The sequence below is a fragment of the Pezoporus flaviventris genome, unplaced genomic scaffold, assembly GCF_033815535.1.
Source record: "Pezoporus flaviventris isolate CSIRO_AGI_PZ_B2104156 unplaced genomic scaffold, CSIRO_AGI_Pfla_v1 ptg000324l, whole genome shotgun sequence".
NCBI classification, from domain to species: domain Eukaryota; kingdom Metazoa; phylum Chordata; class Aves; order Psittaciformes; family Psittacidae; genus Pezoporus; species Pezoporus flaviventris.
The window spans coordinates 82,501-98,430 of record NW_026892871.1 but is presented as its reverse complement, the minus strand read 5'-3'; the positions used below and the strand labels follow the sequence as shown (position 1 = coordinate 98,430).

Here is a 15,930-nt window from a genome sequence, read left to right as displayed (position 1 = left end):
TGAAATTATAGCGGTGGCTTTGGGGTTATAGCGGTGGTTTTGGGCTTATAGGGGTGGCTCTGGGGTTATAGCGGTGGCTCTGAGATTATAGCTGTGGCTTGGGGGTTATAGGGATGGCTCTGGGGTTTGTAACGGTGGCTCTGGTGTTGTCCCGGTGGCTCCGGGGTTAGGGCAGGGGTGGGTGCCCAGCTCCCAGACCCCCCCCCCCCCCCTTCAGCCGCTGCCCCCGCGCTGAGCCGTTGCCCTCCCCCAGTGTGCGAGCTCCGTTGTGAGACGTTGGAGCTCGGAGCGGAGCCGTCCCAGCAGCCCGGTGCCTGTCCCTGCTGCCACCATGGGGCCGTGCCCCCCGCCCGAGGAGGGCCCCGTGACTGTCGTGGTGCGTGTGCGGCCCCTGGCCCGCAGCGAGCGGGTCCTGCCCCCGGTCGTGCACGTCGTTAACGAGCACGGCATCGTCCTCAGCCCCGCGGAGCCCGGGGCTGCCCCCGGCAGCGCGCTGCCCGCGCGGGGGCCCAAGGGCAAGGACCTGGAGTTTGTCTTTGACCGGGTCTTTGGGGAAGAGGCCACGCAGGAGGAGGTGTTCCAGCACAGCACCTCCGAGCTGCTCGACAGCGTCCTCGAGGGCTACAACTGCTCCGGTAAGAGCTGGCCGCTGGCTTGGGTGCTGGGGGAGCTCCTGCCCCATCTGCTTGGGAGAGCTGGGGGGTTAGTTTGGAAGCCCCCAGGCGGTTGGGAGTGGGGAGGACGGGAGGCACAAGAGCAGTGCTAAACCTGCAGCCTTCAACTTGGTGGTGGCATCCCTTAGCGATGACAAGTGTGCTGAGGATGTGATGTGGTCTGTGGGAGAGACCTGCCTGGGCTGGGAAAGGCAACCACGAGGATGTGTAGTTTAACACAGATGTGATGGGGTAACCCAGGAGCTGGGTACAGGCTGGGGACTGTGTGTCTGGGAGGGACCTGTGGGTTCTGGTGGGCCCTGACCTGAGCGGGAGTCAGCAGAGCCCTGTGGCAGAAGTGAAGGTAGGTTGGATGTGGGGCTGCAGCCACAGGGATGCTGAGTTTCGGGGAGGGATCTGGGGTGCAGCAGCCACACCTTGGGGTGCTTTGAGGGTTGCTGTGCCCCTCCTGAGCATCTCCCAGGCTGGCAGCTCCATGAAGCTGGGCCTGGAAGCTCCTCTCGTGGTGCTGCAGCCCCTGTGCCGTTTGCAGGCTGTCAGCAGACGGTGCCTTAATGAGCCCATCCCTTGTGCGAGGCAGGCACTGAGCGGGAGACACCGCGCTCCTGTCTCATCGCGTGCTGGGCCGGGCACTGGCGCTGCAGGATGCTATTCCTGGCTCCCCGTGTGCTCTGCGAGGCGCTGAAGGCTGCCTCTGTCACCGTGCCCACCTGGCAGGCACGGCTCGTGTCTCTGTCTGCATAAAAGAGCTCCAGGATCCTCTCAGGAGAGAGTGGTGGGGCCCCGAGTGCTGCTAACAGGGAGAAGGGCTGAGGCTCTCTAGATCAGTGTGTCCTGGTCTGATGGTGATGTTTTAAAGAGGGTGTTGAAAGACTGGGGCTGAAAATGGAGATGAATAACGAGGGCTGGATGAAGAAAGCCATTCTGGTGAGAGATGGGGGAATGGGGCTGCTTGGTTTATGAAAGGGAAGTGTTTGGAGGTGACTGGAGCATCCAAGCGGTGATGGTTTGGGGACTCATTCTGCCTCTGCTAAATTGGAGAGGCTGCAATGAGGAAATAACCTGCACTGAAGGCTGCTGCAGGTAGTGCAGAGGGTAATGAGCTTTGCCTCGTCTCCGGGAGCCTGTGAGCGAGCCCTGCTGCAGGGGCTGCTGCGGGAAGATCTCCACATCTCCTCTGCAGCAAGGAGCGGATGTTCTGCTGCTCCCATTCACTCCTTCACCCATCCACCCTTTCTCCTCTCAGTGTTTGCCTATGGCGCGACCGGAGCAGGGAAAACCTACACCATGCTGGGCTCGGAGCACAGCCCTGGCATCATGTACTTGACTATGGTGGAGCTGTACCAGAGGATGGAGGCCAGAAGGCAGGAGAAGAGCTGTGAGGTCCTAGTCTCCTACCAGGAGGTGCATTGGGGCTGCCGCAACTGGGTCCCCGTCACTAAGATTTGGGGTTGATGCAGACCCTGTAGTGCCCCGTTCAGGGTACCCAGTGCCCCCAGGGCAGCCCTAGAGCCCAACTGGAAGGGAGCAGCTCACCCTGCCGGGTCAATGACCTGGTGTTCCTGGTTTCTCCTGTCTGGAGTCGTGGCGTTTTCTCTTCCTTGCCATGATGCACGTAGCAATGAGGGGTTCCTGGCTGGAAAGGCTTTAGAGGAGCTGTGGCAAAGTGAGTTGCTTTGAAAGCCCTCCTGAGCTGTCAGCTAGAGCACCATCAGCTGCCCTGGGTGTAGTGATGTCCTGCAGGTGGTGTTGGGAGAGGGACACAAGGTCTTGTGTGACCCTGGGGTACAAAGCTCCTCTCCCTGCTCACCACTGGGGAGCCAAACCTCAGCCTTACATTGAGTTCCCTGCTTCAGGTGTACAACGAGCAGATCTATGACCTGCTGGAGCCCAAGGGACCTCTAGCTATTCGGGAGGATCCTGAGCGAGGAGCTGTGGTCCAGGGCCTCTCATTCCACCAGGTAGGTGTTAAAATGGGCACACCAGGTATAAGAATGGGCAGTGCTGCACCTCCACCAGTTCTGAAAGCAGATGTGTCCTGGAGATAGGGGGTCTCTGAAGATAGGGGGTGCGACCTGCACAGCTCCTGGCTGGCAGCAAACATGAGCCTGAGCTGAGACGAGGCCCACGGTGCTGCAGGATGCCAGAGCCGTGGGTGCTCTGTGTTGGGTTGTGTCTGTGCCTGCAGATGGGGCACACTGGTAGCATCCCTCTCCCTGTTCTCTCCCAGCCTGCGTCAGCAGAGCAGCTCCTGGAGATGTTGGCCAACGGCAACAGGAATCGCACGCAGCATCCCACTGACGCCAACGCTGTCTCCTCCCGCTCGCATGCCATCTTCCAGGTGAGGGCTGGTGGATGCAGTGGCACTGGGGGGTTGTGCTTAAAAAGAGAGGAGGAAGCAAGGCCATGGCGGGACTGGGATTCCTGCCACTGCTCCTCATGTGCCACGGGGTAAAGCAGAGCAGTTGTAGCCCTGCAAAGAGAGGTATGGGGCTGAACAGGGCCCTGGGCACGCTGCCGCAGGACGGGACGTACCGGTCACGCTGGTGGCCGCACCTCCCGGCCAGCTCCATGCTCTCAGCTTGGTGTTCTGCCCCTTGGGGCTGAAACTTCACTGTGTGCTTTTGACTCTTGTTGACTCAACGTGTGGCAGCTGTACCTAAAAGCTGACCCAGAGCAGAGGGGCTGGTTTGTGCTCGTGCCTTGAGCAGGCTGTCTCCTCCGTCGTGTCTTCCTTGGCACTGAGCTGGGAATTACACTCCCGCAGGGGCTCTGTAAATGGGCTCCCCAGTTTGGTGGTGCTCTCCTATGCACACCTGCCAGCTGATTTCAGTTCCAGCCAGGCCCTCTCCTGAATGAGCAGGGCGGTCACGGCTGTGTGGGGAAACGGGGGGCTCCGACTGCAGTTTCAGTCTGAAGCTGGTGTCTCACCCGTGGCTGCTTGCAGGGGGAAGTCCAGGTGCCTGGATGCTTTTCCAGGTGGCACCCCAGCTGGGTTTGTTGGTGGGTGCTGGATTCCTGCCTGCTCTGAATCCATTTGCTGTGCTGGAAATGTGCCCTTCCCGCTGCCAGCTTTGCCTCCTGGCAGGCACGGCACAGTCTGGTGAGGATGCAGGACCTGTTAGTGGGCTCCAGCAGTCCCATGGCACCTCCAGTCCGTGCAGGTGCTGTTCCTAGGTGCTGAGTGTGTTTTAAGGCTGTGGGGAAAGCATTTGCATTCTCCAGGGAGACCTTTAGGGATGCAGAAGGGGAAGTTAGGGAGCGATGCTGCCCGATGTGTCTTGGTGGCTGTGTCCCTCCTTGCCCACACCAGCTGGGATCTGGGCTCAGCACTGAAAGCCCTGGCTGATGCCAGGCCTGTAGGCCCCCATCGGTGTCTTGACTTTGACAAAATGCACTGGGGCTGGGGCTCTGGGTGGTGTTTGGCCCTTTGGGGACCCAGCCGGCTCTGCCCTGCTTGTGCACCAAGCATAGGAGATGCTGATTATTTCCCATAGCTCTGTCACTTCCTGCAGGATCCCTTCCATGGTTTTGCTGTTTGGGTCATCACCGAGTTTTTGGCTTGTCTTCTTGGCGTGCCAGGCTCCTCTCTGCCTCACAGCCCACACCATCCACTTGGCCATCCCGTTCTAAGCATCACCCTCTTGCCCTGCTGTTGAGCCGCCTCCAACCACCGCCCCCCTGTCGAGCTGCAGCCTCACCCATCTCTGTCCTCACAGATCCACGTGAAGCAGCAGGACTGCCCTGGCAGCCTCAGTCGGGGTCTGAAGGTGGCCAAGATGAGCCTGATCGACCTGGCAGGCTCAGAGCGAGCGTCGGTGGCCAACACCAGGGGAGAGCGGCTGCGGGAGGGGGCCAACATCAACCGCTCGCTGCTGGCCCTCATCAACGTCATCAACGCCTTGGCTGATGCAAAGGTAACGCTGTTCCCCACATGGCCCTGCTGGGCTCTGGCTCCCTGGGCTGCCTGAATGTGAGCGGTGTGCTCAAGTTTCAGTGCTGCTGGTGCTGTGGGGTGAGCGCAGCCATCCCCTGGTCACTCAGGGGTAGGAGCTGAGTGCCCGGGGGCCCAAAGCTGAGCAGATCCTGGCTCTCTTGCTCCAGGGCAAGAAAAGCCACATCCCGTACCGGGACAGCAAGCTGACGCGCCTGCTGAAGGACTGCCTGGGTGGCAACTGCCGCAGCGTCATGGTGGCAGCGGTGAGCCCCTCTGTGCTGGCCTACGAAGACACCTACAACACCCTCAAGTATGCCAGCAGGGCCAAGGAGATCAAGCTGTCGGTGAGGAGCTCATGTGGTGGGGGTGATGTGTTTGTTGTGGGTGTTTGGGAGCTGCTGCTGGATGGGAGGGAGTCTGCTGCATGCTGGGGTAGGTGAGTGGGAGCCTCCCTTCTCCGGCGTGAGTTTTCCAGCCCTGGGGGTGCTGCTCTGGGCAGAAAGCAGCTGATGGAGCTGCAGACAGTGTGTGCCCAGGCTTCTGCTGAAGCTCCCCAGCCCTGAGCCTAGAAAGGCTTGTGACTGCGGCAGTAGGTCCACGAGTGCAGATTGTGTCTGCTGCAGCCAGCCCGGGGCTCCACGGGGCCCCTGCATCCTGGAGGAGGCCGAGGAGGTGCCCCGCTCTGGTGTCAGGAGAGGGTATGTGCTGCCCCAGTGCTTCTGTAACCTCTGTCTCGTCCCTGTCTCTGCAGCTGAAGAGCAACATGTGCAGCTCTGACTCCCACCTCTGTGAATACGTGGAGTTGTGTGAGCAGCTGAAAGGGGAGGTGAGATGCTGGTGGGGAGGGCAGGGCTCTGTCTTTAGCTGTGGTCTGTTTGGGGTGCAAACCTCTGAGCTCCAGGGGTCATAAAACCATCTGAGCAAACAGAAAATCCCTCCTTGCAGGTGGCGGAGCTGAGGGCAAAGCTTCTTGCTTATGAGGATGGTGCCCGTGAGGCAGAGAACCAGGCAGCAGGGCCACAGGCTCCGTCCAGCGTGAGCCCAGTGGAGCTGCCCAGGTGAGGCTGGGGGGAAAGAAGCAACAGAGCTTTTGTGTGTGACCTCCTGGTGTCCCCTGTGTCAAGGAACCTGCAGGGTTTTAGTGCTGGTGAGAGCCTAGTGCCTGTCAGGAAGCAGAGGAGCTGCTGGTGTGCAGCATCATCTCGACTGTGGCTGGGTTCGGCTCTGAACCTGCTGGAGCAGAGCACGCAAGCCCCAAGGGAAGCTGGGTTGCAAAGGCCCAATCTGGTGTTTGGTCCATCCCAAAATTTCTTATGCAAAATGGCGTTTCAGCAGAGGATCTTCTCTGGCTCAGTGCCTGCTTCTCTGGCTTCTGTAGGTTGGAGGAAGCTGTCCCAAAGCCGGGCTTGGCCCTTGATGGTGAGGGGCAGGATGACAGAGAGCAGCAGGAGCTGCAGGCTCGTTTTCCTCTTCAGATGCAGCTGCAATTGGAGGGCGAGGTGAGAGGAGGGATGGGCAGCACAGGAGGGCCTGGGGTGATGAGCAGGGCCCAGAGGAAGCTGGGGCTCTCAGCTGAGCTGGGGCCTGCTGGGAGGTGGCAGGAGCTCAGGGGTCCGTGTGTCCTGGCTCAGCACGTGCTGGGCTGTGGTTTGCTAGCGAAGGCCCTTAACTTCCCAGGTTCAAGCATTTTGGGGACCAAACTCAGCTCACCTGTGGGCTAACCCTGGGCTAATGGGTAAGGAATTTTGGGTGATTGCTCCAGGCTCCAGAGGAAATGCCAACCAGCAGCCCTGGAGCATCCCATGGGGTGGATCTGCGGCTGGGACTGAAGGAGCCAAAGCTTGGAGGAAACAGCCCTCTGTCCGGCCACCGCACAGAGCAGTGAGTGTCCTCCTGCCCCCCCTGTGTCCTCTTGGTTGCCTGTGGAAGGTGGGGGGTCCCCCCTGCTGTTGCATGTGGCCATCCTGGGGATGGTCTAGATGAAGACGGGCCCACATCTTCGCTTTCAGATGACTGCCTGCCCTGTACAGGAAGGGCTTTGGCTCCTGGGATCTAATGCCATGGAATAATCTGTCCTGGCGATGCCAGCTCTGAAGGTTTCCAGGCACAGCAACTGTTGGAGCCTGAAGTGTGTGTTGTTAGTTGTGAAACTACCTCTGAGGTCTTTGCTCCTGCCTTGGCTCCACCCTGGCAGGGCTCCCACAGCACCATCTGCTCATGAGTCTGCCCCGAGCATCTTGGCTCTTTAGAAAGGTCTCCTGGGGGGGAGACGTGGGCCTGGATCTGTCTCTAGCCAAGCTAAGGAGTGTCTGAAGGGCAGCAAAAAGCCTGTAGGTGCTGGTTGGTCCCTTGTAACCAGCAGGTGAACACACAGCTCGGTGTTCTCCAGCAAGAGATTCACCTTTGGGCACCTCACAGCTTCACATTTGCTTCTCTTGCCCCAGACCTCTGCTGATGGGCTCTGCCTCAGCTGAGGTGGTGTCTCAGAGGTGATGCTGGTGGTGCTGAGCCTCTGTTCCTGGTGACACTGGCTCAAGCTCACCTGCTAACTGGTTCCTGTCTCTGTCCCCAGGCCTGTGGCCTCTGGCCTGAGCGGCATCCGGAAGCTTTATTCTGTCCTGAAGGCTGCCAACCTCCTCACTCCAGATTTGGTGTCTGTGCTGGAGGAACTGGCCCAGCTGGTCCCTCAGGACACTGGTGGGAGCCCTGAGCAAGCTCTACCTCTGAGCAGGCCTGCAGAGCTCAGCGAGGCCACCCCAGGCAAGAGGATGAAGTGGAGCTGGGATGGTGAGGATTTGGAGCTGGGACAGTTGGTGCTGGCCCCTCTCCTTTGTCTCCCTGGTTGGTTTGCCCAAGTCACCCTGGCTGTGTCCTCGGCCTACGTGTGACCAGGGCTGAGCTCTTCCTCCTCGTCCTCATTGTTAACCATGAACCCAGTAGCCACGCTGTGGGCTCTGCAGACCCCATTTTCCTGGGAGAGCTCAGGCATTGCCCCAGGCAGTTGCTCTGGGAGCAGGCTGGTGCCATCACCGAGGCTGCCAGGGGCAGGATTCCTTGTGCTGGCTCTTTTCCTCTGGGTTTAATGTGGTTTGATGGAAACCCCCGCCGGGAAATGACTGCCGTGGGGCTTGTTGGGCAGATGTCCCCTGAGCAGTGATGGAGGAGAGGGGGCTGCCCTGAGGTCTGGGCATTCCTGGGAGCTGCAGGCAGAGAGGTGACTGCTCCTTTCCTGCTCCTTCAGATGCGGCATCTGTCACCGTGTGCGGTGCCCCTGCGATGAGTTCCAGCCCGCAGTGCTTGCAGCAGCCTGCTCCGTTCTCGGGCCGTGTGCCCACGGCTTTGAGCCCTATTGGGAGGAGGAAGCCTGGGCTGGGCAGTGCCTCCCCCTCAGCCCCTCGCCGCAGCATCAGGAGGCAGATGCAAGGCCAGCAGAGACGTGGGAAGGCAGCGGAGATTCCCGGGCCACAGAGCCCAGGCACCCCCCGGCTCGAGTTCGCAGCTCCAGCATCCCCTGGCTCCCCGGTGCCACTGGGTTACAGCCCCAGATCCAGCTCAGCACCAGGCCCCCAAAGCCCTGCGCCCCTGGCAGTGTCAGCTGCCCAGATCCGGTGCTCCCCGCCTGCCCCCGAGCTCAATGTGACCTTTGAGCTCTGCCCGCACAGCAGATCCCCCAGCGCCATCCTGCCCGTTCCCATCCGCCTCTCGCAATGCTGGCACAGGGAGAAGAGGCAGTGCCAGCAACCAAAGCAGGAGAGCCCCTTCCTGCCTGAGTAAGTGCTGCCCTGGCTGGGCTGAGTGTGTGCTTGGGGGTCTCCCCTCTGCGGCCCTGCTGTCTGGGGGAACCCTTTGTGGATCGCTGCAGCTCTGCTCAGAGGGGACACTGGTGTTGCCTCTCAGCCTTCTGAGAGCGGGCGGTCAGGATCCATGCCCTGGCACTAACCCTCTTTTCCTTGGCTGCAGAGCCCCCATCCCCGCGCTGGCCATGCAGAGCTCCTGCATCCCCAAAGCCCCTGCGCTGAAGCGGAGGCGAGTGGAGAGGTGAGACAGGCACCAGCACCCTGTGCCCCTCAGTGCTCTGTGCAGGCAGCTCCTGCCTCTGCTCCCCGCTGGGGCTCGAGCCCCCATCCTTGCCTGTGTCTGTGCCACCTCCCCTGTGCCGGCTGGGGATGATGGGGGCCTCTGCCCTGAGCTCTGGGGTTAGAAATGGTCCCTTTCTCTTTCACAGCATCGCCTTCCCCTGCCCGGATGGGCTCCAGAGCTGCACTGCCCACCTGCAGCGCAGCAGCAAGAGCTGTGTGCAGCCCTCCCGCATCCCAGGTGAGTCCTGTGCTCCTCCACACCCAGGCAGGCACCCAAGGAAGCCCTTTCCCTGCAGCGAGATGGGCTGTGGGAGTGCTCCCTGCCTCAGCAAGCTGCTGCTGTGCCAGCCCCGTTCTAGCCTGGGGGGGCAAACACCTGGGAATGGGATGTTTGGTGCTGCTGGAAGATGCCCTTTGGGGTTTGCTGTTCCTGGCTGCAGCCACAGCCTTGGGAAGGGCGCTGGGCCCTTGGAGAGGGGTGGGAAGGAGGAGGCTTGGATCCTCCTCGGGAAGGGGCTCTGGGTTTGCTGCTGTTGCCCAGGAGCTGCCTCATCTGCTTCTCTGCTCTTGTCTTCCTCAGAGCCTGGCTGGAGGAACAGCTCCTGGAAGGGGAGCAAGAGGAGAGCCAAAGAACTCACCCGTGTCTCCCCTGCCCACACCCCCCAGCCAATGCAGCTCTTATGCTGATGGCTCCTGGATCCCTCCCCATGTCCCTAACGCGGTTCCCAGATTTCTTCCTTCCTCTACGTCCTCCTTGCAGCCCCACCACGATCCCCTTAAGTCTTCCTTGTTCTCACGCTCGCCCCCCATTCCCCGTCCCCCCATTCCCCGTCCCCCCATTCCCCGTCCCCCCATTCCCCGTCCCCCCATTCCCCGTCCCCCCATTCCCCGTCCCCCCATTCCCCGTCCCCCCATTCCCCGTCCCCCCATTCCCCGTCCCCCCATTCCCCGTCCCCCCATTCCCCGTCCCCCCATTCCCCGTCCCCCCATTCCCCGTCCCCCCATTCCCCGTCCCCCCATTCCCCACACATGATGCATGTGAAGAATTAAGTTGTGTTCTTAATACATGGTTTGGTTCAAAGCAGAGGGCTGAGCTTCTTGTCCCCCCGCCTGGGGGGAGCTGGGTTTGGGCCTGGCAAAGGCCCTTGCTCCTGGGGCTGAGCTCCTTTGTGGCTTCCCCCCTCATCCGGGGCTCCTGCGGGTGCCTTCTGCCCCCTTGGCTGTGCTGTGGGGGTCCAGCTGGTGCCGTGGCCTGGAGCGCAGCCCCAGCTCCTGCTGCTTTGTGTGCTTCTGTGCTGCTCCCCCTTGCTAAAACCCTGCTGCTGCCCCCCTCTCTGTGTCCCCCTTGCTCCAGCTGCTTGCAAACCCCCAGGGCTGGGGCAGAGAGCTCTGAGCATCCCTACCCTGGGACCGCACTTGTCCCTTGCACCCCCTGACCCCCTTGGCTGCCGTGGCAGGGCACATCTGGGCACTGTCACATCTGGGCACTGGCACATCTGGGCACTGTCACATCTGGGCACTGGCACATCTGGCTGCCTGCACCAGCTCCTCGTAGGCGCCCTCCAGGATGGCCAAGTGCGGTGGGAGCAGGATGGATGGGGCCGTGGCTCTGGGTGTGCTGCAGTCCCGTGGGGACCGGGGTCACCCGCTCCTCCTGCCCTCCTTTCCTGCCTGGCAGCGCCGCATTCCCCTTTGCCTGCTCCCAGCCTGGAAGCTTCCAATTCAACCTTCCAGGCTGCTCCTGGTTCCTCTGCCTCGTTAAGAGGGGGCTGAGGAGGAGGAGGGAGCCCAGCGCTGCCTCCGCAGTGACGGTTTTCCATGCTTGGATCCCGGCTGCGGAGGAGCTGGGAGAAAATCCATCTGCAGGGAGCAGCGTGGGGGCTCGTGCAGGGCCCTGGAGCCCCTGCCCCGTGTGGGCTCTGCACCCCAGGCACTGCTGACAGTTGATAGGCACAGGGGCCTGCTGGCCCCATGGGCTGTCCCACAGCGTGGGGCCACAGGGCGGTCACTGCTCCAGCAGCCTGGGGATGCCAAGCATCACCTATGGCGCAGGGAAGTGTCCAGGCTGAGGTGGTTCTGGGGGTGAAACTGCTGCCTTTTGCCGGTGACACTGGTGCAGGACAGGTTGTGGGGACACAGGGCTGGATGGGAACAGAGAACTTCTTGGGTTAAATGGGGATGGGGCAGCAAGAGGTTGGCCCTCAGCGCTGCCCCAGTGCCACCACTGGGCCCCACCCCAACCAGTGGCTCTGGGTGCCCACAGCTTGCACCCCTGGCTGTTGCTATAACCTCCCCAGTCTGGATGCTGTCGGTGCCCCAGTGCTGGTGGCTGTGGTCCAGCAGGGCCTGGCTGCTGTCCCTGTGCTGCAGCTCTCAGGGAGCCTTTCCCAGCCCTCAGATGCCACCTTGCTGCCAGCCTGTGCGACCTGTCCCCATCCTGTCCGCAGCATCCCTACAGTGACCCCCTGCCACCCAGCTTCATCCTGGCTGCTTCTTGTGGTAGCATCTGTGTGGACCCCATGTCCCTTACAGCCCTGTGCCTCCAAACCCCACTTTATCCGTGCCCGGTCTGTCCCCAAGGCCTGGCCATGCCCCAGTGCTGCAGGGCACAGGGTGGCCGTGTCCCCATCCCCGCCACTGCCCCTGGCTCCGTTCCTGTGTTTCCCGGCAGCGGTGCCCGGCACAAAGGCTCCCATTGCCCGTGCCCAGGCTCCAGCCCTGCACACAAAGCCCCTTTCAACCACCCAGGGAAAGCCCCTGGCACGGAGCCCCTGCCCGGGGTGGGCTCTGGTCCTCGCTCCATCCCCGTGGGTCACTGGGGGGACAAAAGACCCCCAACCTCAGTGCTTGGGTGAGCGGGGTATGGCCACGCACACGGAGCTGGGGCTGGGGCAGGATTGGGCTCCCTGGGAGCTGGGAAGGGACCCAGGGTCCTGAGCCCTGGCTGGGCTCCTTTACTGAGCCCCTGGGATGGAAGGGCCTGAGGAGCCTCCAGCCACGTCAGGAGCACCCCAGGGCTGTGGTGTCCGGAGCCGAGCTGCTCGTGCTGGGGCTTGTCCGGGGGCTGTAACCGGGGGAGCGTGGCCATGGGTGCAGCGGGCATGGGTGCATGCGTGTGCAGAGCAGGGGGGCCGTGGCTGTGCCTGAGGCACACACGGAAGGGTGGATGAACGTGTGCAGCCCCATGGGTGCACCCACAGTCAGGGACCGCAGCGCGGGTGTGCATCTGCCCTGGGCACCCGCGTGCAGGGGCAGGCACATGTGTGCTGCACGTGGGTGTGGAGGGATGGAGGTGCATGGGGACGCATGGATGTGCACGTGTGAGTGAAAATGCAGATCCAGATCCATTTTACAGTGTTAACAGAGGAATCTCTTGTGGCTGTGAACAGCTCCTGGTTGTTGTACCCGAGGCATCCCCCGTGTGCCCAGGAACCGAGGCTGCCATTGCTGGAGCAGCTGAGGGAATGCCAGCCCCCACCCAGGCATCCCACAGCAGCCTGAAAGCACTCCTGGCTCTGGCCCCCGGCAGGCACAGGGCGTCTTGTCCTGTCCATTGGCTGCAGATGCTCTCTTGTGGCTGGGTGGAAGCCGCGGTAGGGGCAGTCCTGTTGTGAGGAAGAGGCAGAAGACAAGAGTGGAGGAGCCCATCCTGCAGGGACCCAGCGAGGTCCCAAACAGAACGCACTTTCACCGTGCATGCTCGGGGGTTAACCCTGACCTGCCCCGTTCTGTTCCAGGGATCTGCTGTCAACGCCTCCTTTAGAACAGTGCCATCCCATTGGAATCTTTCCGCCTTTTGCCTTAGGATTTTCTAGCAGCTGCTGCGAATGGGCACGCTCCGACATCTCTTTTACAAGGGACCAACCCAGACAATGCAAGGTGCACTTTCTTATCAGCACCTGGCCAGTAAATACAGGTGCTTTACACACACAATCCCAGCCGCTGATCACAGCTACGTTACAAGCACACGCGTTCAAGCTGTGACTGCTCAGCTGCCCCCAAGTGATGCTTTGCAATCATTCGATTTTCTCTTCCTCTGCCTCATTCTGCTTGGGGTACTCACGGGCAGCTCCTGCAGCTGAGGCATCCGGTTCCTCCTCTCCCCTGCCCAGCCCATGGCAAGGCTTGACAAAGGCTGCAGGCAGCGCCGTGGACCTGTAGGCAGGAGGACACAAATACCCCCCAGGTTATCAGCAGGTTGAAGGGTTTCCTTAGGGCAGAGGCGCTCTGAGGCACAAGGAGCGTGCAGCAGCTGCAGAAGCAAGCGGCCCGGTGTTAACGCTGCAGGAGTTGGCTGGGCCGTTCCCTGCAGGCAAAGGGCCTGGCAGGTCGGAAACACAGGAGCTGTGCTGGCTCCTTCCTGTTCCAGCTCTGCCTCGTCTCACTTTGGTTTCCTCTTCTCCTGACTCCGATGCTGCTTGGCTGGTGGCTGATGGAGGTGATGGAGGTGATAGAGCTGATGGAGGTTATGGGGCTGATGGGGCTGATGGAGCTGATAGAGGTGATGGAGCTGATGGGGCTGATGGAGGTGATGGGGCTGATGGGGCTGATGGAGCTGGTAGAGGTGATGGAGCTGATGGGGCTGATGGAGGTGATGGAGCTGATGGAGCTGATGGAGGTGATGGAGGTGATGGAGCTGATAGAGGTGATGGAGCTGATGGAGGTGATGGAGGTGATGGAGCTGATAGAGGTGATGGAGCTGATGGGGCTGATGGAGGTGATGGGGCTGATGGAGGTTATGGGGCTGATGGGGCTGATGGAGCTGATAGAGGTGATGGAGCTGATGGGGCTGATGGAGCTGATAGAGGTGATGGAGCTGATGGGGCTGATGGAGCTGATAGAGGTGATGGAGCTGATGGGGCTGATGGAGGTGATGGAGGTGATGGGGCCGATGGAGGTGATGGAGGTGATGGGGCCGATAGAGCTGATGGAGGTGATGGAGCCGATGGAGCCGGGGCTGCACTGCCCCTCTCGCTGTTCCAGCCTGCAGCTCTGGTGTCACCCGATCCATCCGCTCCTCCCAGCCCCGGATTCACGCCCAGGTCACTTTGAACACCCTGAGCTGGGCTCCTCCTGTGTGCCCCGCGTGCTGCAGGCGCTCTTGAGGCTTTGTCTGTGGGGTGTCTACAAACGGCCCCAGTGCTCCCATAGATTGAAAGGGTTTGGGGGGGGTTTCCTTCACTGCACGGCGCCGGTGTCCATCCCGGCCGTGCCACTGGAGGAACGCTGGGAGCCGGATCGGGGGGAGCTTCTTCTGCACACGGGGATCAAACAAGTGAAGGGGCAGCAGTGCCTGCTTCCATCCCTCCCTTAAAAACTAATACGGGAACCCGACAACAAAAACCACACAGAACACTGCCTGCCACCTGCACACACACAGACACACACACACAAAGACACATTCACAGACACACACAGACACAGAGGCACACAGAGACACACAGACACAGACACACACAGACACACACGAGGGATCCCACAAACACACTCCTCACAATTACAACGTTTGAAACACAAAACCCAGACCATCATTACCCCACTCCACGGCCCCACGCACAGAACATGGAGCCAGGATCCTGTGAGGATGGATGATCAGGCTGGAAAAGTCTGCGGGGGTTGATGGAAACATGGATATGTTTGTATGTGCCGGATCCTGGTACGTGAGCATCCCAGAGAGACCCTATCAAATGAGCTGTACACGGGGCTCCAAGTCCATGGTCCGTCACTGCTCACCTGGTACCTTTGATAAGAGCATAGGAGAGACCTTCCCTCCGTGGGTCCTGATCCGGCACATACAGCACCGGGAAAGCTCTCGATCCACCCGCATCCCTGCCCCTCTCGCTCCTCCCTTTACAGCTGCCCATTTACCATGAGGGTCTGGAGGATGTGAATCAGGCTCCTTGTCTGGATCCACATGGTCCAAAGGAGCATCCAGGTCAGCATCAGCATCATCAGGCGGCAGAACCACGCTATGTGCATGGCAGGGGGGTGCACACCCACCCCCGAGCCTGCCCAGGGGCTCTCCCTACCCTGAGCACCTCAAGACGCTGCTGGATGGATCCCCAGGCTGCAGACACAGCCCAGGCACTGCAGTGGGCACCCTGTGACACCTCGGACCCAGCACCCAGTGTCCCCATGGCATTGCTCCCAGCGAGCCCCACCGGCTGCCCCATGGCTAGGGATGGAGCCGGGATGGGGATGGAGAAGGGGTGGGTAGGGATGGCCACGCTCTGTGCTCCCCATGCCGGGTGTCCAATGCCCTCCCTGGATCCCAGCAGAGCCGATGGATGGGGCAGGCGGTTCCCGGTGGCCAGGCCGGGTGCCAGGGTGCATTCACCCCTGCAGGCGCCGCAGCGGCTGGGGTCTGTGCCATCCCTCCAGCTCTGTGGCCAGTGGCCAGTGCCAGCGGGACAGGGGCTCCCGGGCTCCATAAAACCCCTCATCCCGGCGCATCGCCCCCATCCCATCGGCATGGACAGCCAGCGCCTGTCCTCCTCCTGCCGCCGCTCCGGCACCGCCGCCCCGCTGCCCCGGGGAGCACCCCGGGCGCCCCGCAGCACCCAGCTGGGTCCCTGCATGGGCACGGGCACGGGCAGGATGGATTTCTCGCTGGCCACGGCGCTCAACTCGGAGTTCAGGGAGGCGCGCGCCAAGGAGAAGGTGGAGCTGATGGAGCTCAACGACCGCTTCGCCGGCTACGCCGAGAGGGTCCGGCTGCTGGAGCGGCAGAACCGGGTGCTGGTGCTGGAGCTGAACCAGGCGTGGGACCGGGAGCCCTGGCGTGTGGCCGGCGTCTACCGGGAGGAGCTGCGTGAGCTGCGGGGTCGTGTGGAGCTCTTGGCCACCGCCAAGGCCCATCTGGAGACGGAGAGGGACGAGCTCAGCCAGGACCTCGGCAGCCTCCAGCACAAGTAAGGAGCTGCCTGGCTTGCGGTAGGCGCGGGGTCAAGGTGGGTGCTGTGAGCAGGAGGGTGATCAGGGCCAGCGTGGTGATGGGGAGCAGGGGGCCCACCAGGATGCCCCCAGGGACCAAGGTGGTCACTGGGGATGGGTGTGAGGGGGACCACCAGGAGCAGGGTGGATGCCGGCATGGTGATCAGGCTTGTTCTGGGGACCAGTGTGGTGATGGGGACCACGGTGGTAACAAGGACCAAGGTGACACCTAGGACTAATGAGAGAATTGGGGTGTCCCCAGGGATCAGGGTGGTCACCAGGACCAGGGTAGCCCTGGGGACCAGGT

The 15,930-nt window shown here is 61.6% G+C and overlaps 2 protein-coding genes across 2 annotated transcripts in view; both read left to right on the top strand.

Annotated features, from left to right (window-relative positions):
* Nucleotides 1-210: 210 nt before the first annotated feature.
* Nucleotides 211-8,385, top strand: KIF18B (kinesin family member 18B). Its single transcript, XM_061443260.1, has 12 exons — nt 211-635; nt 1,921-2,078; nt 2,531-2,635; nt 2,905-3,015; nt 4,394-4,591; nt 4,779-4,955; nt 5,363-5,437; nt 5,557-5,669; nt 5,990-6,110; nt 6,374-6,492; nt 7,184-7,398; nt 7,853-8,385. Exons 1-12 carry the CDS (start codon nt 332-334, stop codon nt 8,383-8,385), a joined length of 2,229 nt encoding a protein of 742 aa, XP_061299244.1. The 5' UTR covers nt 211-331.
* A 6,776-nt stretch (nt 8,386-15,161) lies between these two features.
* GFAP (glial fibrillary acidic protein) overlaps nt 15,162-15,930 on the top strand; it is a 7,013-nt gene continuing 6,244 nt past the window's right edge. Inside the window, exon 1 of the mRNA XM_061443241.1 lies at nt 15,162-15,601. Coding sequence (XP_061299225.1) covers nt 15,162-15,601 — 440 coding nt within the window. The remainder of the gene's footprint in view (nt 15,602-15,930) is intronic.

What these genes read in the sequence shown, in the direction of transcription:
- KIF18B (XM_061443260.1), top strand. Translation starts at nt 332, where the DNA reads ATGGGGCCGTGCCCCCCGCCCGAGGAGGGCCCCGTGACTGTCGTGGTG. An exon ending in TCCTAGTCTCCTACCAGGAG is followed by an intron (nt 2,079 to 2,530) that starts GTGCATTGGGGC and finishes TCCCTGCTTCAG; the next exon opens with GTGTACAACGAGCAGATCTA. An exon ending in TCCGGCCACCGCACAGAGCA is followed by an intron (nt 6,493 to 7,183) that starts GTGAGTGTCCTC and finishes CTCTGTCCCCAG; the next exon opens with GCCTGTGGCCTCTGGCCTGA.